The sequence below is a fragment of the Anas acuta genome, chromosome 21, assembly GCF_963932015.1.
Source record: "Anas acuta chromosome 21, bAnaAcu1.1, whole genome shotgun sequence".
Lineage (NCBI taxonomy): Eukaryota > Metazoa > Chordata > Aves > Anseriformes > Anatidae > Anas > Anas acuta.
The window spans coordinates 4,477,607-4,496,934 of record NC_088999.1 but is presented as its reverse complement, the minus strand read 5'-3'; the positions used below and the strand labels follow the sequence as shown (position 1 = coordinate 4,496,934).

Below are 19,328 nucleotides of genomic sequence, written 5' to 3'. Positions count from 1 at the left end.
GACACCTCCTACCCCTCACCACGGGGGGGCTGCGATGCTGGCACCAAGGTGGGGTCAGGCTGGTGTCACCCATCGCCCTGCCTGGGTGCAGGGCGCTCCCAGGGTCCTGGCAGCCCCCACTGCCCCCGATGTCCCCCCAGGAATGTCCCTACGGGGATGGGGGCACAGGGTCGCCCTTGGAGTGGGGTCACTTGGCTGCAGCTGGCTGGACGGGGGGGCCACATCACAGGACCCCCCCCGAGGTCTGATCTCAAGCAGCATTTCAGCATTTGCATCTTTGGAGCTTCCCAAATGCCAGCAGCGGGGCCTGGGCCGCCCTTAGGGCCAGGTTACCCCCCCTTAGGGCTTCCCTGTCGTGCTCAGTCCCCCCCCATTTGTTTCAACCCTCAGCAAGGGGGGAGCAGGCGCAGCGCAGGGTCCCCCCCCTGCTTATTGTCCCCAGCTGGAGCCGAGGATGGGACCTCTGCGACATCCCTGCATGGGTAAAAAAAATTAAAACTGCACAAAAATCCCCCAACTCTGGGGTGCTCAGCTCCGTCCCTGCGTCCTCAACTCCGTCCCTGGGGGGGCCACATCCTGCTGCGCTCCCCACAGCACTCAGCCCCCAGATCTGCCCCTGACACCCCGATTTCCCCCCTTCTGAGGCTGGGGGTCCCATGGGGTGCTGCCCCCTGCCCTCCGCTGGTGAGGAGCCCCAAACCCACCAGCTCTACCCCTTGCCTCAGTTTCCCCCCCCCAGGCTCACCCACGCCTGGCGCACCCAAGGAACGGGTCCGGGGCTGGGCACGTGGGTGGGAGCAGAAATGAGGCCGAGCCTGTTCTGGGTGCCCGCGGGGGGGCTGCCAGCACCCAGCACCCAGCACCCAAAGGAGCTGCTCCTGCGCTGGGTGCCCCCCCCCAGCCCCTCCACGAGTGACCGTGGGGACATCGGGGCAAAACCCTGCGTGGGTGCAGGACCCTTTGGGTGGCGGTGGGTTCAATCCTGCGGGGGTGCAAAGAAAATTGTCCCCCGGGGGTGGCCGGGTGGCACCAGCCCCCGGGCGCGCTGCGGGGGGAGGCTACAGCGAGAGCCAGCAAATTCGTCACCCCTGGTCACCCCCCCACCAGGACCAGCACCCCAAATCCTGCCCTGTCCTTTTCTAGGGCAGCCTCAGCACCCCCCCGGGGGGGGTTTGGTGCTGGGGGGGCCGCACGCAGGGGGCTCGGTGCCAGCAGGCAGTTTTGGAGCATCCCCTGCGCAATGAGGGGGGGGGACACAGGGACACGGGGAGGGTGCCCAGCCTCGAGGTCTGCCCCGAACACCCCACGAGGGGAGGACAGCGGACAGACAGACGGACACAGACGGGCACGGACAGACGGACACGGACAGGGCCCTCGCTGCAGCCCCATTTCCTCAGGAACCTCACCAAAAATAAGCTCGGCACCGCCCGATGCGCCCATCCTGATCCTGCGCGGGGCTGAGCGCAGGGGGGGGGGGTTGTGGGGTTGTCCTGAAGGGGAGACCCCCCCCCAAGGTGGGAGACCCCCCCCCCGAGCCTTGAAGGTGTGCCAAGGGGGGCTGGAGGCTGGGGGTGCCCATGGGGTGGGGGAGCCCTATGGGATTTGGGGGGGGTCTGCAGCCCCCCCTGGGACCCCAAACTGCCCCACGCTGCGTTTTGGGGTGCTGCAGGGCACTGTGGGGAGGGAGGATCTCACACCAGTCCCCCCAGTTCCTCCCAGTTCCTCCCAGTTCAGCTCAAGGTGGGGCCAGGTAAGGCTCCCTGCTGGGGGGGGGGCGCATCCTTCCCCATTCTCCCCCCCTGGCTGGGAACGGCTCCCCCTGCCCCATCCCATCCCCTCCAACCCACCCCAGCACCCCTGCTGCCCCCCTTTCCTTTCGGGCTCTCCCTTTCTCTCCGGCTTCCTGACGCCTCCCAGTTCAGCCCAGTTCAACCCAGTGCAGCCCAGTCCCGTCCGGCGGGTGCTGCTGGCTCCAGTCCCTGCTTTCGTGCCGCCGAGGCGAGGAGGCGCCTTGCTCTCGCCTGCGGTTGACTCAGCTTTAGGGCCTCCAGCACCCAGCGGGGGCTCGGGGGGCACCCCTGGAGCCGAGGGTCCCTGTGGGGGCTCGGGGTGGGGGGGGGGCACGAACCACGGCCGGGGGTCCATGGCCCCACAAAATCCCCTGGGCAGGTAAGGGTGGGCGCGGGGGTGACCCCGTTACCGGCCCCACAACACGGGAAATGGGGGCTGGGGGTAGGATTTGGGGTCTGGCTGCTCTCACGGGGTGGGCTGCAGCCTCTGAATTTCGCTCTTTGCTTTGGGGGGGCCCCAGGAGCCCCCATTTTTGGGTGGATTTTTTGCCTGCTCCGTTGGGAGCCCTGCAGGTGTGGGTTGAGCTGGATGGGCCCCGAGGCCACGGTGATGGGCTGCGGGGCCCCGGGTGCAGGTGGGGGGGCTGGGGGGGTGCCAGGAGGGGGCTGCCAACCCGGGGGGGGGGGCTCGGATGCATTTTGGGAGGGGGCCCTTTGCATTCACACCATGCACCGGGACTTGCGAAGGGGAACGGGGGCTGCGCACCCCCATCTTGCGGCTTACTGGGGAGGTTTGACTGGTTTAACTGGTCTCCCCGTGTCTGTGTGTCTGGGGGGGGGGGGGGTTCCCAGCACCCCCTTGCACACCGGTGGGTGTGGGGCTGGCTTTTTTTTTCCTGTTGCCCCCCTCCTGCGCTTCCCCCCCCCCCCTCCCCGGGTGTCTCTGAGGGGCAAGGAAACCGCAAGCGCGCGTGGGCCAGCCCTCGGTGACATTTTGGGTGCTGCTGTGTTCCGGGGGGGGCGGGGGGGGACAAGGACACCCCCGCGGGCTGGGCCCATGTAAACAGGATACGGGTTTGGGGGGGGCCCCAGCATCGCCCCGTCCCGGTGCCAGCCCCTTGTCCCCGGCACCACTCGGTGGCACCGAGGGGGCACCGGGTGGCTTCGGCTCTGCGCAGGCTGCCGGTGGGTTTTGTGCCCCCCCCTTGGGACAGGGTGGGGATGGGGGTGTTGGGGGGGGGTCCCGGTGGTGCTGTGGGTCCCCGGTGCCGTCACGGTGCCCGGTGTGAGCTGTGGAAGGTCCCCGGGGGGGTGGTGGTGGCTGGCACCTGGTTCCTCGGCGGCACCGGGGCGCTCAGCACCACCCTGCTGGGTCCTGGCCTGGGCTCCCCAGCGCCTGGCCCTGCTGGGGGTCACCAGGGACCCCCCCCCGGGGTGGCAAGGCCACTTGTGGGGCTGGGACACGGTGACCAGGGCCACCTGCGGGGCTGGGGACAGGGCTGGATCCCCTGCGGTGCCCGTGGGGTGCGGCCGTGCCGGTGCTCGCGTCCCGATGGGGCCCTGGGGTGGGGATTTTTGGGGTGTGGGGGGGTTGATCCTGCCCCACCATTGCTGCAATTTCCCGTGCCGGGCAGCGCTTTCCCAACTCCGGGCCAGGAAGGAGGGCGGTGAGGCAACTGCGTGATGAGCTGGGCACGTTCTCAGCCCACCTGGGACGGACCCGCGGGGGTGCTGGCTTCCCGAGCCCCCCCGTGTCACCCGTCCCCGTGCCCTGGCACCCGCTGAGCGCTGCGGGAACCCCGCTGTGGGGCCCTGCTGGGAGCAGGGAAGGGAAGAAGCTGGCCCCGAGCAAACGCCCTTGGCAAACAGGGGCTGGCCCTGGCATGGGGCCGCAGCAGGAGGAGCAGCAACTCTTCCCTGCGGCTGCTGCCGGGTGCCCCCACCACCCTTTGCTGGTCCCCCCCTGAAGTTTTTTGGGGTGGGGGGGCCGTGCTCTGTGCCATGAGGGTCCCTGCGTGCCATGCTACCACCCCGTCTCCCCGCAGAGGGTCAGGATGCTGCGCGCTGCCCACCCCACCGCCACCCCGCAGCCCCTCGCCCGGCCCTGCTGAGCCCCCCCCGGCATGCTGAGCCCTGCCCGCCGCCCCCCCTCAGCCTGACCCTGCACCCCGGGGTGCTCCTGGCACCCATGGCGCTGGAGCTGGGCGCCGAGGCGCTGCTGGACCTGAGCTTCCTGACGGAGGACGAGCGCCGTGCCATCGCCGAGGTGCTGCGCCGGGACTCGCAGCTCCGCCGGCGCGAGGAGGGGCGCATCAGGTGAGCCCCCCCATCCCCCAAATCCCTCATAGAGGCACCCATGGGGACCCCACCAAGGGTGTGACATCCTTGGGGACAGCACGGTCCCCTCCCCATGGCAGGGTGAAACCCCCCACAGTGGGTGGTGAGGGCATCGGGGACCAAACCCTGTGGGAGATGGGTGCTGGTGCCCTCGCCGTGGTGGCCTCATGGCTACTTGGGACGGTGGCACGGGTGGCACGGGGTGGCACGGGGACCCTGCTGGCACCTGGGGGTGACCGAGGGGGATGTTTTTTTTTGGCCAATGCCACCAGCAAGCTGCGCAAGTCGGTGTCGGACCCGGCCCGGCTGCGGACCCTCACCGGGGACTGGTTCTGCGACGTGCGCGCCCAGCGCCACCGGCACCACCTGGGCTCCGACCTCGTCCGCGCCTCCATCCGCCGCAGGAGGCGGCCGCGGGGTAGGCAGGGATGGGGTTTAGGGAGAAAGGATAATTGGGGGGGCACAGCCACGGCCCTCTGAGCCCCCCCTTCCTGTCCCCAAGGAGCAGGGGACCCGGAGCGTGGCCCCAGCTTGGGCGAGCTGGAGGCGATTGGCGAGCCGCTGGTGGAGGAGAAGGAGGACGAGGAGGTGGCGGTGACAGAGGAGAGGTGAGAGAGGGTGTGTGTGTGGGGGGGCAGCACCCATGGGTGCTCCAGGGCTTGCTGTCATGGCAAGAAAAATTAATTTGTGCTTCTCCTCGCAGCCCCTCTGAGGACGGAGCCCAGGCAGAGCCCCAGGTGGGTGCCCGACCCGATGCCCCGCTGAGGGGCTGGGGACGAGCCCAAAGGACGGGGCACGGGGCACGGGGCATGGCCTGACCCCCCCCCCCGGCCTGTCCTGGTGACCCCGAGGGGACAGGAGGGTGCTGCTGTGCCCCGTCTCACCCTGTCCCCAACGTGCCACCAAACAGCCTGGCCCCACAGCCCCGGCACCGGAGGGGACACCGGGGACACCGACACCACAGGTGGAGGTCCCAGAGAGGGAGCAGGAGGGGCAGGGACCCCCAGGTAACGTGAGGGGGGGGGCAGGGGGATTGGGACACCCCCCCACTGCCAATTGGCCTTGTGGGGCACAGCTTTGGTGCTGCTGGGGTGGGGGGAAAAGGGATCACCCCCCCCACACTGTGTCCTTGCAGGTGACAGAGTGGACGGGAACCCCTTCGGCACGGCCACCGTGGAGGAAGATGAGGAGGAGGAGCCCGATCCTGCCCGCGGCAGCCCTGGGGCTGGGCAGGTGGGCTGGGGGGGCTGTATGGGGTTGGGGAGGGCTGTATGGGGTTGGGGGGGAGCTATGGGGTTGGGGGGGGGCTGTATAGGGCTGGGGGTTTGTATTGGGCTGTATGGGGCTGGGGGGCTATTTGGGGCTGCTGGGAGGGGCTGTATAGGGCTGGTGGGGCTGTATGGTGCTGGGGGGGGTTATGGGGCTGGGGGGGGGTTATGGGGTTGGGGGAGTCTGTATGGGGCTGGGGGGGCTGTATGGGGAGCACAAACCAGCACTTCACTGGGTTCCCCCAGCACTGAGCTGTGCCCAAGCACTGGGCGCTTGCCGGGAGCTGGGTGCCTGCACCGAGTCTGAGCTGTTTCGGGGGGGGGGGTCACCACCCCCCCAATGGCTCAGGACCCTTTTGTTTTACCTCTCCAGGGGCCGGGGACCCCCCCACCAGGCCGTGCATCCCCTCAGAACGGCCACGTGCCCCCCAGCAGCCTGCTGACCGCCAGCTCCTCCGTGTCCAGCCTCAGCTCCTCCACGGTACGGGGTTGGGGGTGCTGGGGAAGGGGGGGCTCGGTGCTTTGTGCCCCCGGGACCTGACCCCGTGCCCCCCACCCCGCAGCTGAGCGGCAGCCTGATGAGCCTGTACAGCGACGGGGAGCTGGGCAGGGTGCCCGTGCGGGGCTGCGTCCAGTTCTCGCTGCGCTACGAGCCGGCCACGCAGGAGCTGCAGGTCCACGTGGTGCGCTGCCGAGAGCTGGCCGAGGCCAAGAAGCAGCGGTCGGACCCGTGAGTGAGGGGGCTACTTGGGAGGGGGCTTCAGATCCCTTTATGCCCCCCCCACCCCTTTCACAGCTCGTTTTTTCGGGCTGCAGGTACATCAAGACCTACCTGCTCCCCGACAAGTCCAACCGCAGCAAGCGCAAGACCACGGTGCGGAAGCGGAGCTTGGACCCCATCTTCAACGAGACCCTCAAGGTTTTTCGGATCTTTCCAGGGGTTGAGGTTCTGGGGGGGGGTCCTGCAGACCTTGCACCCTCACCCTGCCGTGCCCCCCTCCCATCCTCACCAGTACAAGCTGGAGAAGAGGGACCTGCAGGGCCGGACGCTGAACCTGTCGGTGTGGCACCACGACAGCTTGGGCAGGAATCTCTTCCTGGGCGAGGTGGAGATCGCGCTGGGTGCCTGGGACTGGGCCAACACGCGCCCCGAGTGGTTCACCCTGCAGCCCCGGGTGAGCCCCGCATTGCCCTGAACCCCAAATCCCCCCCCCCTACAGCCCCCCATAACCCTCCTCCCTCCCCACCCCAGACGCCCTTCGCCCCGGACGGTCTCTCCAGCCGAGGCAACCTCAACCTGGCGCTGAAATTCATCCCCGCCGGCTCCGAAGGTGAGCGGTGACACCGAGGGGAACGGGACAGGACGTGGGGATGGGGACATGGGAATGGGGCGACCCTGACCCCCCCCTCTGACCCCTAGGTGCGGGGCTGCCCCCCACGGGCGAGCTGCACATCTGGGTGAAGGACGCGCAGGGCTTGGTCCCGCTGCAGGGCAGCACCGTGGACGCCTTCGTGCAGTGGTAAGAGAAAAAGGGGGGTGTAAATAACCCCCCCCTTGGGGATATGGGGCCAGGCTCGCTCACCCCGCTCCCCCCAGCTACGTGCTGCCCGACGACAGCAAGGCGAGCCGGCAGAAGACGCGGGTGGTGAAGCGCAGCCTCAGCCCCCTCTTCAACCACACCATGGTGTACGACGGCTTCCAGCCCAAGGACCTGGCCGAGGCGTGCGCCGAGTTCACCCTCTGGCACCACGAGGCTTTCTCCAAGCGGCAGCTGGGCGGCGTGCGCCTCAGCCTGGGCACCGGTAGGGGTGTGGGGAGGGGGTCCGGGCACCCCAGGGTGGGGGTGGTTAAGGGAGGGGGGGGTGACGGTGGCTGTGTCTCCGCAGGGAGCAGCTACGGGCTGCCCGTGGGCTGGATGGATTCGACGCCGGAGGAGCGCGCGGTGTGGGGCCGCCTGCTGCAGCAGCCCGGCTGCTGGGTGGAAGCGCTGCTGCCCCTGAGGACCAACCTCGTCCCCCGTGCATAGCTCCCACCCCCCGGGGACAGTTTCGGCGGGGGGGGGACAGGACTGAGCTCCCCAACGAACCCCGCGTAGGGGCTGGGGTCTGCGCCCTCCCCCCTCCCCCCCCTGCACTTTTGGCTGCAATGAAGCGGCAGCGGACGGCACGGCTGGTGGGTGTTTATTGCTCCGAGCGCTGCAGCCTGCCTCCTCCAGCCTGGACGTCCCCAAATTGTCCTTCCTGCCGCTCCCCGTGGTGGCACAGGAGGCGGCGAGGTGGCGGCGGTGTCCCCAGAGCCACCTCACGTCCCTGGGGCCGGGGGTGGCTCCGCTCCCCCCTTGCCAAGCGCGCGGCGCTGCTCCAGGACGGCTGCCCACAGGCGGTACGCCGGCCCCCGCCTGCCCAAAGAGGGGGACACGGGGCTGGTGGGGGGACACCGGGGACGAGCCGTGTCCCCCCCTGCAGTGCCGCCACCCCTGGGGGTACCTGATGCCCGTGTAGAAGAGGTCGTCGCGGGTGGCGCTGCCCAGCAGGTCCCGCAGGGTGAAGCCGTGGGCCAGGAGCTGTGGGAATTGGTGGCCAAATGGCATCGCCCCCGTGGCCCTGCCCCACACCGCCCACGGGGCACAGCCCCAGAGGGCCCCACAGCCTCACCGTGGCCGTGGTGGCGGGGTCCGTGCCGTGCTGCTGCAGCCACTCGAGGAGGAGGGGGTCGGCCTGGCCACAGGGGACGGGCTCCGGGGTTGGGGACAAGGGACTCTGCCCCGCGGTGGCCTCGCCGTGCTCACCACGGTGCTGGGGGAGGCTGGGGACCGTGGCGTCCCCAACCCCGGAGCGAAGTGCCCGCTGCACCAGCTGCTGCCATTCCTGCTCCTTCTCGGCCAGCTCCCGGAGCAACCTGGGGGGAGAGCGGGGACACAGACCGGCTCCTGGGGACACGGGGTGGCACCGGGGGGGGCACAGCGACGTGCCAAGCCCTACCTGTCTGTCTCCGTGCGCAGGCGGCAGAGCTGTGCCACCAGTGCTGAGCCCCCCTCCCTGGGGCTGGGGCCGGTGCTGAGCCCCAAATTGGTGCTGTCCCACGGGGTCTGGCTGCTGGGGACGGAGAGCCTGGGCGGTGTGGGGTCGTCCTTGTCACCTGTGTCCTTGTCACCAGCCTCCTGCAGCCCGCTGGCCGTCATTCCTAGGTCTGGGGGGCAGAGGGTGGGCACAGAGAGGGGGGTAATGACCCCCCCCCAAGGGGCTGCCACCCACCGGGCCATAGTGGTGACACCCTGACCCGAGTCCTGGCCACCCCCGGGTGCCACCCACCTCTCACGAGCACGGTGAGAGCCGCCTGCACCGCCTGGCTGATGGCATCGTCCAGCGCAAACATCCAGTGGGGTTTGACGTGGTGCCGGCGCAGCGCCTGCCTCACCTGCAAGGGGCAGAGCCGGGACAGAGCCGTGCCGACACCAAAGGGTCACTGGCACCAAAGGGTCACCGTGCCAGAGCAGCACCAGCACCAAAGCATCACTGGCGCCAAAGCATCACCAACCCCAAACCATCACCGACCCCAAATCATTGTCGACCCCAAACCATGGCTGACCCCAAATCATCACCGACCTCAAACCATCACCAAAGCCAAACCATTGCCACCCCCAAACCATTGCCACCCCCAAACCATCACTGCCCCCAAACCATTGCTGACCCGAACCCATCACTGACCCCAAATCATCGCCAACCCCAAACCATCATTGCTACCAAACCATCGCTGACCCCAAACCATTGCCAACCCCAAACCATCGCCAACCCCAAACCATCACCAGCACCAAACCATTGCTACCACCAAACCATCACTACCCCCAAACCATCATTGACCCCAAATCATCACCAAAGTCAAACCATCGCCACCCCCAAACCATCACCGCCCCCACACCACCGCCGTGCCGGAGCGGTGCCGGCCCCACGCCGTACCCGATGCACTCACCACTGCCTGGAAGCCGAGGAGGGGACCCCGCAGGTGGGGCAGGCTGAGCCCGTCCTCCTGCAGCCTCTCCTGCAGCGCCAGGAGCTCGTGGCGCAGCCGGTGCCGTGCAGGGCGCTGGATGTAGCTCCGCAGGCAGCCCAGCAGCAGGGCGAGGTGCTCCGAGCCCAGCCGTGTCCCCGACGCACCCTGGATGGATAAAAAAGGTCTGTGGGGTGCTGCTCTTTCCACGCCAGCCCCCGGCAGCCGCTCGGTGCCCCCCGTCGTGCCCCCACCTGGCTCTCCTGCAAGGCGGCTGCGATGCTGGGTGCCTCGTTGGTGAGGATTCGGAGCAGCGTGGCGCGGCGCTTGCTGTCCTGCCGCAGCACGAAGCGGTCGCCGCTCTCCTCCGGCGAGGACGAGCGCAGGCTGCGGTCAGAGCCGGCCGAGCCCTGGGGAGAGCTGGCGAGGGGCGGCGTGAAATCAACCCCCCCGCCTCCCAAATCGATGTTCCCAGTGCGGGGGACAAACCCTGAAGGTGACCAGGAGCCACCCCGCTCTTCCAACTGGGTTAACTGGGGGAGAACCCGATGGGAGGCAGAAATCCAGCCCCCTCCCCGGGGTCTCTCCACCCTCCTGGTGCCTGGGGTGCCCTAACCCCAAGTACCTGCAGCTGGGGGCTGCCTCACTGGGGCAGTGTGGGAGCAGGGGGCTGCCCCCCGTGCCCCCCCCTGCGCCCCCCTGCCTGGCCGAGGAACGTCCCCTGGTGCCATCGGTGCCCTCCGCGTCCCCATCCCGGCGCTCCAGGCGGGGGGAATCTGCCAAAAAGAGGATGGAAATGGAGCAGGTTGATGGACACCACTGGCCAGGAGCCCCCCAGGACCCCCCCCAAAAGCTCACCCCCTGCTGCAGGCACCGCCTGGCCCCGGGCACGCCTGGCACTGGCCAGGAACGGGTCCTGCAGCAACGCGGCCGCCGTGGCCCGCTTGGCCGGGTCGGCCTCGAAGCAGCGAAGGATGAAAGTCTTGGCCTTGTCCGACATGGACTCGGGCACCTCCGGGTGCATCTTGAACATGCCCACCTGGAGGAGAGGGCCAGACGGGGCTGCAGAGGGTCCGGCCGCCCTGGCTGGGGGCGTTTTGGAGGTGGGGACCCCCCCGCGCCGTGGCCAAGCCATGGGTACCTTGAACATCGCCGCCTGGGGGCTGCCCAGCTCGTAGAAGGGGGGCTTGCCCGTGGCCATCTCGATGATGGTGCAGCCCAGGGACCAGATATCCGCCGGCTTCCCATAACCCCACGGCCCCTGGTCGATGATTTCGGGGGCCATGTACTGCAGGGTGCCTGGGGAGAAGGCGGGGAGGGAGGAAAGGAGCCCGGATCCCCCCACCCAAACCTCTCTGGGGCAATTTCCCCATTGTTGGGTGTGAGACCCCGACAGCTCCTCATCATCCGCACCCCAACGGGGGGGTCCCGGCCCCCAGCCCCTACCCGTGAAGGTCTCGGCACTGGGGCTGATGCCCGCCAGCCTCTTGGAGGTGCCAAAGTCGGAGATCTTCAGCACCCCGCTGTAGGTGTTGATGAGGACGTTGTCTCCCTGGCGTGGGAAGAGCCCCCCAAAAATACATAAAACCACCCCAAAGTAAATAAAAACCGCAAAAAAAAATCAAACAGCCAGGGCCACCGGGCGTCCCCCCGGGGGTTTGGGCACGGAAGGACCCCTGGCGATGGGGGTGAGGCAGGGGTGAAGCCCCCAGCCCCTCACCTTGATGTCTCGGTGCACGATGTGGTTGTCGTGGAGGTAGCTGAGCCCATCGAGGATCTGGCGAGTGTAGAAGACGATGGTGGGCTCGTTGTCCTTCAGGGGACCCCACTTGGAGCACAGCAGGGACGAGAGGCTCCCTGGGGAGGGCACGGCACCCATGCTGAGGCCGTGGGGCCCTCCCCGACACCTGGACACCCCCCCTGTGGATGCCCCCCCAGGGGCGATGCCCACCTCCGGGCACCTCCTCCATGAAGATCTTGATGAAGCCGTCCTGGCTGACGGAGCCCAGGTAGCGCACGATGTTCCTGTGCCGCAGGCGCTTGTGCAAGGCGATCTCCTCGTGCAAGGGCTGCGAGAACCTGCCCGGGGAGGGGGGGAACGGGGACACAGCGGGGTGACGGGGGTCCCAAAGGTGTCCCCCCCCCCCAGCCCCAGCAGGGTGCCGGGGCACCCACCGGCTGTCCCGCTCGGGGATCTCCTTGATGGCGATGCGCACTTGGGTGCTGAGGCAGCGCCCGGCGTAGACCACCCCGTAGGTGCCCCTGCCCAGGACCACCCGCTCGCCCGTCTCCGAGTACTCGTAGCTGTACTGCGGGGAGAGAGGAGGGGGCGAGGTGACGGCCGTGTCACCCCCCCCTCCACCCCGTGCCACCCCTCTGTGTCCCCCCCCAGCCCCGTCTCACCTCCAGGATGGGCTGCGTGGGGCTGGGGAGATCCTCGCCGCCCGCTGCCTGCTCGGCGAGGAAGGATTGGACCCGCTCGCAGAACCTGCCCGCGGAGAGGGGACGGTCCTGAGCCCCCCCCAAAGATGCTGGGGACATGGACACCGACCCCCCCCATGCCCCCTTTCCCCTCTCCCCGATGGCACAAGGGTTTTGCCACCCTGGCTCGTCCCTTTCCCCCCCATCACACCCGTTCCACCACAAATTAAGGTCAATTTTGGGGGAAATCGTGTCCTCCCACGCATCCCACGGGGGGTGTTTGGGATTCCCCAAACCCCCCCAGCACCATGGGGTCCCCGCGCCCCCCCTGGCTCACCACTGGCAGTGCTGCTGGGAGGGGAAATAGAGCTGGAAATCCTCCTCGGCGTGCACCACGTAGAGGAAGCAGCCCCGCTCGTCGCACTTGCAGATGCTGGAGGGCAAAGGACCCCCCCCCACAAGGGTCCATCAGCAGCGGGGTCAGGATGCAGCCCCCAAATTTGGGGACCGGGGACGTGCTCACCTCACCCCCCGGATGTCTGCGGCCGCGAAACTCCAGCTGGACACCGCCTTCTGCGGGGAGGAGAAGGAGAGGAAGGAGAGAGGGAGCTGTCAGGACCCCCCCTGAGCCCCCCAACCCCAAATCCCAGCCCTACCTCCTCCGAGGGGTGCACGAGGGCGAGCGTCACGGCGTGCTCCTCCGTGGCGCTGCGCACCGCCAGCCGGGCCGGCCACAGCACCTTGCCGAGCTCCAGGACGAGGACCTGAGGCACGGGGCAGGCGTCACCCCGTGTCCCCCCCACCCGTCCCTTGGGGACAGCCACCCCCCGGGGGGGTCCTTGGAGGCGCATCTCACCGGGCAGCGCGGCGAGGGGACGAAGGGCTGGCACGCGGCGAGGAGGAAGGCCAGCCAGAAATCAGCCAGCTCCTGGCGCGCCGACGGCACCGGGGGGCTCTTCTGGAAGTGTTTGTAGAGCAGGAAGGTCTCCATGACCGACACCAGGTACCTGCGGGGCACGGGGGTGTCCCAATCCTCCCCCAAAACGGAGAGCCACCCCGTCCCGGGAGGGTGAGGGCTCGGCGTGCCGCTCACCAGCTGGGCGCGTTGAGCTTGTAGAGCTTCTCGGAGGCCTGGATGACTTTGCCCAGGTCGTTGGCCAAGATGCCAGCCCCCAGGCAGAAGCCCACGTCCCAGTAGTGCCGCAGCTCCTCCAGGCTGCCCTTGCGGCCCTGCAGGCAGCTCAGCTTCACGCCTGGGTGCGGAGAGCCACCCGTCAGGGACCCCCCCGATGGCACAGCCCCGTCCCCAGCCCCCCCAGGAGGGGACGCACCGATCTGCTGCAGCCGCACGGAGCTGTCGAACTGGTGCCCGGCGGCCACAAGGAGGACAGCGGCGTTGATGCCCGCGTGGAGGCTGGGCTCCACCTCGAAGGCTTTGCTGTACCTGGGCACAGGGAAGGTTCAGCCCCTGGGGACAGCACGGCCACTGCGCCCCCCCCCTCCCCACCCCATCCAGCCCCGGTGACATGGGACCGGTCCCATATGGGGCTGGCCAAGAAAATTCGCAAGGGGAGGAAAAAGAAAAGCCCTGCTGGGGTTGGCATCATGGTTAAATCCCCCCTTAAATTGTGGCTGGGGGGATTTAAAGGGTGGGGGCTGCGCTGCCAGAGCACCATGCAGACCCCAAAGGGCACGCCGATGGCCCCGTCCCCATCCCCGTCCCCAGCCCTGTCCCCAGCCCTGTCCCCAGCCTCACCAGTACAAGGCTCGGTCCCTCGCCCTGGTGTCGGTGAAGCCGGAGCTGATGAAGGTGTCCTTGTAGATGCGGCCACACAAGCAGAGGAGGTCGGGGGCAGCCCCGTCCCCGCGCTCCACCGCGGGCAGCAGCACCGACAGAGCCTGCGCACGGTCCCCGGCGCGGTTGCGCCTGCGGACACGAGGATGGCGCTGGGTGATCGGCCCCAAGAACACGATCCCAAGGTCCCCCCGCCCCGTGGGGACACCGGGCTGCGTGCCACCCCCCTGCTGGCACGCACCGGCTGAGGGCGAAGGCGTAGTGGAAGCGCACGTTGGGCTGCTCGGCCACGTCGCAGGTCGGCAGGGCCCGCAGGGTCTCCACCAGCGAGATGATGGAGTCGTAATCCTGGGGGGGGGACGGCGTTGGGGCAGAGCTGGGGGGTTCCAGGGGGGCACCAAGGGTGGTGCTCGCCCCAAACAGCCAACTTTTGGGGGTTTGCCAGCTCCAACAAGCAAGGGGAGGCTGCAGAGCGTGCTCCCAGGGGTGTCAATGCCATCCCGGGACCCCCCCCAAGCCCTAAATCCCCACCTGCACGTCGCGGTAGGAGAGGAGGAGGTTGACGATGATGTCCAGGCTGAGCAGCTCCACGCTGTCCAGGCGCTGCTGGATGCGGGCCAGCTCCCGGCTCAGCTGCTCGCCCCGGAACATCTCCCGCGCCCGGCGGATGTCGCGCCGGATCGTCTCCCGAAAATAGCCACTGCGGGTTTTTTTTTTTTTGGGGTGGGAGGACACAGACATAGGGCTGAGCACCACCCCGGCACACGCAGCCAGCCAGGAGGGTTTGCCCCCAAGGGTGGGTCGGGGAGGTGGCAATTCCCCTCCGAGCGCTGCCAGCCCACGGGGGCATCGGGGCTGGGACATCCCCGGGGGGGGGGCACGGCCATACCAGGAGTTGGTGGGGACCCCCTCCAGCAGCCTGACGAGCCGCGCCGCCAGCGGGGTGAAGAAGGGCTCGGTGCCAAAACTGGGCTGGAAAAGCTCGGCCAGGCACTTCATGGCCCCGGCGTCGCAGCAGACAACCTTGTTCTGGGCGGTCACGGTGTAGGGGATGAAGGTGTAGGTGCCGCAGAGGTCCTGGGAGGGGGAGAAGGGGTGAGGGGCCGTGCCGGTCCCGAATCAGCTCCCTCTCCCCAAATTTGCCACCCAGCCTCATCCACGCAGCCCGTGTTATCACAGCCATCATTATGCTCCAGAGTGAACGCTCCCCAAATCCAGCTGCGCTCCCCCACGCTGCCGTTCCCTGTGCGTAACTCGGATTTAGGGGCACACCTCGCTCCCCCTGCGCAGTGCCCACCCCGCTGAGGCCACCGGGGAGGGGGCTCGAAACCCCCCCCCCCAGACACTGCGGCAGCAGCAAGGCCAGGGGAAAACCGTAAAAACCGTACCGAGTTCTTCTGGCAGATGTCCTCCTGGGGGGAGAGAGAGGGAGGGGGGAGAGGGAGGGCTTAATGAGCTCCGGCACAGAAGAAATCAGCTGATTTCAGGCTCAGAGCCCAGCGTCACCTGGCAAGCAGCCAGCCGTGGCCAGGGACACGAGGGACACCGGGTGCCCCCGACCCCCTGCAGACCCCCCCCCCAGGGCAGGGGGCTTCACCTCCCGCCCCACTGTGCAGAAAGGGGGCTCCGAACGGGGTGTGCTGGGGCTCCCCGGGGTCAGGGTGACGTTTGGGGACAATTTGGATGCGCTCCCGCCTGCATTTTTTCCGAGCGATGAGGAACCTCCTCGCCGTCCCCACTCGCTTCCAAGGAACTGTTTTTTTTTTTTTTTTTCCCAGGGCAGGCGCCTGCCCTGGTGTTCCCAGCAGGATCGGGACGGGATCCTGCTCTGGGACACCCTGGGGTCCCCGATCACCCCACTCCTCATCCCCTTTTGGGCACAGGGAAACCTCTGCCAGAGCTGGGGGTGACCCTGGGGACTCAGCCGGGTTTGGGAAGGGGATGGATGGAGCTTCGCCTCCTGGGGGGCACGGGTGCCCAAGTCCCTGGCCCGTTTTCATCCCGGACCCGCAGCCACCGGGGCCGTCCCCGCTCACCTGTAGGGCCTGGAGGCTGGGCAGGGCGCTGTGGCAGCACAGCAGCACGTTGTGGGGCATGTTGAAGCTCTCCCGCACGCCCAGGTGGTAGAAGAGCGAGGGCTGGCAGACGGCGTCACTCAGCTCCACCACGGCCACGTCTGCAGGACGGAGGGGACAGAGGGGACAGTGGGGTGACAGGGACCCCAAACCCACGGATCCCTCAGCGGGGACCCAGCCGCCTCTCCAGGGTGACAGCAGTGCTGGGGAAACTGAGGCACGGGCAGCCAGCAGAGCCACCAGCCCTGGAGAGCCCCCGGTGCTCGTATGGCTCAGCCCGAGCCTGGGGAGCACGGGGGGAGCCCCTCGTGGGGGGGGGCACCTCAGGGCTGAGCCCTGGGCAAACCCCAAAACGCCCTTTCAGATGCCCCACGTGCTGCGAGAGGGAGACATCTGGGCAAATTCCCAGCCAGCCGGGGAAACACAGGAGAGGAAAGCAGAAAAACCAACTCTGCCGGGAGCCGCGGGGATGCAAAAAAAATGAATAAATAAAATCGCTCAGCCCCAAAACTTCCCGAGGCGGGCGGGATGCTCCCGGAGATGCAGGACAAGAGGGACGGGGATAAAAAAACCGAGCGGGGCGGCATCCTCACCGGCGTTGTAGAAGCGCTCCAGCGTGCCGGTGTCTCCCAGCGCCAGGGTGTCGAAGGGCAGGGGGTGCAGGCGGGCGCGCAGCTCGCGGCAGGCGTCGCGCAGGGAGCGCAGCGCGGGGCAGGCGGGGGGCTCGCGGCCCACCACGCACACCACCCGCAGCGCCCGCCGCCGCCCCCCGCACACCGGGCGGCCCGCCGTGCCCGCCACCGCCAGAGGGTCCTGCCAGCAGCTGCCCGCAGCCGGGGCCGGGGGGGGACCCGGGGCTTCCATGGTTGGGACACGGGGGGTAGGACTTTGGGGGGGGCTGGTGGGCACTGGGGTAGGGTGTGGTGTGCACTGGGGTGGTCTTTTCTTACTGGGGTGGTGGGTGCGTTGCACTGGGCTGGCCAGGTCTTTACTGGGATGGTGTGCGCCCTGCGCCGGGATGTCCTGATCCTTACTGGGATGGTGTGCGCCCTGTGCCGGGCTGGCCTGATCCTTACTGGGATAGTGTGAACCCGGCACTGGGCTGTTCTGATCCTTACTGGGATAGGGTGTGCACTGCACTGGGCTGGCCTGATCCTTACTGGGATAGTGTGAACCCGGCACTGGGCTGTCCTGTTCCTTACTGGGATAGTGTGCGCCCTGCACTGGGCTGGCCTTTCTTTACTGGGATAGTGTAAACCCGGCACTGGGCTGGCCTGATCTTTACTGGGATAGTGTGTGCGCTGCACTGAGCTGGCCTTTCCTTACTGGGATAGCGTGAACCCTGCACTGGGCTGTCCCTTCCTTACTGGGATAGCGTGCGCCCTGCACCGGGTTTTCCGGCACCTTACTGGGCCGCCCTGCACCCTACTGGGCCGCCCTGCACACTGCACCAGGACACCGTGCGCCCAGTTTCCCTGTTCCCTACTGGGACAGCGTGTGCTGTGCACTGGGACAGCCGGCACCCTGCACTGAGCTGCCCCAGTCCTTACTGGGACAGCCGGCACCCTGCACCAGCATGTCCTACACCCTGCACCGAGCTTCCCTGGTCCCTACTGGGACAGCCTGCACCCTACTGGGACAGCCTGCACCCTGCACCGAGCTGCCCCGCTCCCCTCTGCACCGTCCCGCACCCCCCCACCCCGCACCCTACTGGGAAATCCCGTGCCTTGCACTGGGAACACGCGCACCCGGTGCTGGGGAAACCGGCACCGAGCAAAGGGGAGACCCTACAGGGGCGTAACTAACCGGAGGTGCCCCTATGGGGGTGACCCTAACCGGGGGGTCCCTTACCGGGGGGTCCTTTACTGGGGTGACCCTAACCAGGGTGACCCTAACCGGGGGTGACCCTATGGGGGTGCCCCTACCGGAGGTGACCCTACCGGGGTGTAACTAACTGGGGGTGCCCCTACCGGGGGGTGCCCCTTACCGGGGGTGCCCCTACGGGGGTGCCCCTACCTGGGTGACCCTAAACGGGGTGCCCCTACGGGGGTGACCCTAACCGGGGTGACCCTACCGGGGGTGTCCCTAACCGGGGTGACCCTATCGGGGGTGTCCCTAACCGGGGTGACCCTATCGGGGCTGTCCCTTACCCCCCGGCCCTTCCTTCCCGTCCGGCTCCGCTCCGCGCTGTCCCGCACCGGCTCCGCTCCGCCCCGCGCCCCGGGCCCCGTCCCGAGCAGCCCCGCCCCGGGCACCGGGAGCCGCCCCCGCCCCCGCCCGGCCCGGCCCTGACTCAACGGGAACCGCGCCCGGCCCCGGGGCGTGGGGTGGGAGGGGAGGGGATGGGGATGGGGTGGGAATGGGGATATGGGATGGGGATATGGGATGGGGATGGGGATATGGGATGGGGATGGGGATATGGGATGGGGATGGGGTGCATGGACCCCCCGGAGCACCCGGAGCTGCCCCCCCCCCGCTGCTGCCCCCCCTCCTCCGATGGGCACCGGTTGCAAAACGAGCACGGGGGAAATGGGGAAGCTGCAGGGCCCCGGGGGGGGCCGGTTCCTTCCCCCCCTCCCCGTGCTGGTGGTGCAATGAGTGCTGGGGTGGGGCTGCAGGGAAGCCGTGTGGTTCCTGGGGGGGAAGGGGCTGGGGAGCCCCCCGTGTCCCCATTGGGTCCTTATTGCATCCCTGACATCGTAGTGTCCCTTTTGTGTCCTAATTGTGTCCCCATTCCGTGCCCATCATGCCCCCATTGTGTCCCCATCATATATCCCCCACATCTTGTCCCCAGCGTGCCCCCATCACGTCTCCCATTCTGTCCCCATCACATCTCCATTGCATCCCCATCATGCCCCCATTGCGTCCCCATCATATATCCCCCACATCTTGTCCCCATTGTTTCTCCCATCATGTCCCCATCACATCCCCATTGTGTCCCCATGTCCCCCCTGCATCCCCATCACCCCCCCCACACCGTGTCTCCCATCATGTCCCCCCCATTTGTGTCCCCATCATGTCCCCAACTGGACATCCCCGGGTACAGGAGGTCCCCAGCTCACGTTGGGGACCCAAAGCAGGGGCACGGGCACAGGGGACCAGCGTCCCTGCGGTGCCACCGGCTGGGCCACCGACCCCTTGTGCTGGCAGCCAAACCACGGCACGGGCAAAGGGCTGCCCGGCCAGCCAAACCGCCGTGCGGACAGACAGACGGACAGACAGACACAGACGGACAGACACAGACGGGCGTTGCGCAGCCATCGCTGTCCCAGCCGTGGGCAAAAGGGAGGAGCGGGGACATGGGGTGCCCGGGGACACGGGGCACAGCGCATTTGGGGACAGGCAGAGAGCCCAGGAGGCTGCAACCACCCGGCCTCTGCGGGATGGAAACGCGGCTCCTTGTCCCCAAATTTGGGGCACGGGGTTTTTGGGGGGGGCTGGATGCGGCCACACAGCTGCCCCCTCCCCACCGCTGCGCTCTGCTGGGGTTGGGGACGGGCGCAGCGCTTCCCCAAATTCCCCCCCCCCCGACCCCTGCAGCCTCCCCAGGGCCGGGGGGGGTGTCTGTCCCCCCCACCCTGAGAGGGCACGGCAGGGTGGGATGCTGACTGGGGGTGCACGGGGGGGGGGTAACCACGACACAGACACCAAAAA

At 68.1% G+C, this 19,328-nt stretch overlaps 2 protein-coding genes across 4 annotated transcripts; one reads left to right on the top strand and one right to left on the bottom strand.

Moving 5' to 3' along the window:
- Positions 1 to 1,962: 1,962 nt before the first annotated feature.
- Positions 1,963 to 7,562, top strand: SYTL1 (synaptotagmin like 1). 2 transcript variants are annotated; one of them, XM_068657922.1, is made up of 15 exons: positions 1,963 to 2,169; positions 3,836 to 4,106; positions 4,400 to 4,545; positions 4,630 to 4,735; positions 4,831 to 4,864; positions 5,038 to 5,134; positions 5,263 to 5,360; positions 5,769 to 5,876; positions 5,959 to 6,125; positions 6,212 to 6,314; positions 6,409 to 6,570; positions 6,648 to 6,726; positions 6,816 to 6,915; positions 6,993 to 7,198; positions 7,283 to 7,562. In XM_068657922.1, the coding sequence occupies exons 2-15, from the start codon at positions 3,979 to 3,981 to the stop codon at positions 7,420 to 7,422; spliced, it is 1,674 nt and encodes a 557-aa protein (XP_068514023.1). In that variant the 5' UTR covers positions 1,963 to 2,169; positions 3,836 to 3,978; the 3' UTR covers positions 7,423 to 7,562. The 2 variants fall into 2 exon arrangements, with proteins under 2 accessions (XP_068514023.1, XP_068514024.1); XM_068657923.1 differs by lacking the exon at positions 1,963 to 2,169 and adding an exon at positions 2,829 to 2,975.
- On the bottom strand, positions 7,560 to 17,880 carry MAP3K6 (mitogen-activated protein kinase kinase kinase 6). Of its 2 annotated transcripts, XM_068657917.1 has the most exons (29): positions 17,662 to 17,880; positions 16,268 to 17,539; positions 15,636 to 15,775; positions 14,988 to 15,011; positions 14,489 to 14,676; positions 14,131 to 14,299; positions 13,841 to 13,947; positions 13,561 to 13,731; positions 13,136 to 13,248; positions 12,898 to 13,057; positions 12,661 to 12,811; positions 12,461 to 12,568; positions 12,328 to 12,377; positions 12,142 to 12,237; positions 11,787 to 11,871; positions 11,559 to 11,692; positions 11,335 to 11,462; positions 11,104 to 11,240; positions 10,830 to 10,935; positions 10,525 to 10,682; positions 10,242 to 10,422; positions 10,009 to 10,159; positions 9,638 to 9,803; positions 9,366 to 9,551; positions 8,708 to 8,813; positions 8,378 to 8,585; positions 8,051 to 8,294; positions 7,883 to 7,959; positions 7,560 to 7,794 (listed from the first exon to the last, which is right to left on the bottom strand). In XM_068657917.1, the coding sequence occupies exons 2-29, from the start codon at positions 16,536 to 16,538 to the stop codon at positions 7,698 to 7,700; spliced, it is 3,912 nt and encodes a 1,303-aa protein (XP_068514018.1). In that variant the 5' UTR covers positions 16,539 to 17,539; positions 17,662 to 17,880; the 3' UTR covers positions 7,560 to 7,697. The 2 variants fall into 2 exon arrangements, with proteins under 2 accessions (XP_068514018.1, XP_068514017.1); XM_068657916.1 differs by having other exon boundaries at positions 16,268 to 17,880.
- Positions 17,881 to 19,328: the final 1,448 nt, after the last annotated feature.

What these genes read in the sequence shown, in the direction of transcription:
- SYTL1 (XM_068657922.1), top strand. Translation starts at nt 3,979, where the DNA reads ATGGCGCTGGAGCTGGGCGCCGAGGCGCTGCTGGACCTGAGCTTCCTG. An exon ending in GTGGCGGTGACAGAGGAGAG is followed by an intron (nt 4,736 to 4,830) that starts GTGAGAGAGGGT and finishes TTCTCCTCGCAG; the next exon opens with CCCCTCTGAGGACGGAGCCC. An exon ending in CCAGCCTCAGCTCCTCCACG is followed by an intron (nt 5,877 to 5,958) that starts GTACGGGGTTGG and finishes CCCACCCCGCAG; the next exon opens with CTGAGCGGCAGCCTGATGAG.
- MAP3K6 (XM_068657916.1), bottom strand. Translation starts at nt 16,538, where the DNA reads ATGGAAGCCCCGGGTCCCCCCCCGGCCCCGGCTGCGGGCAGCTGCTGG. An exon ending in CCAGCCTCCAGGCCCTACAG is followed by an intron (nt 15,012 to 15,635) that starts GTGAGCGGGGAC and finishes CTCTCCCCCCAG; the next exon opens with GAGGACATCTGCCAGAAGAA. An exon ending in ACATCTGCCAGAAGAACTCG is followed by an intron (nt 14,677 to 14,987) that starts GTACGGTTTTTA and finishes TCCCCCTCCCAG; the next exon opens with GACCTCTGCGGCACCTACAC.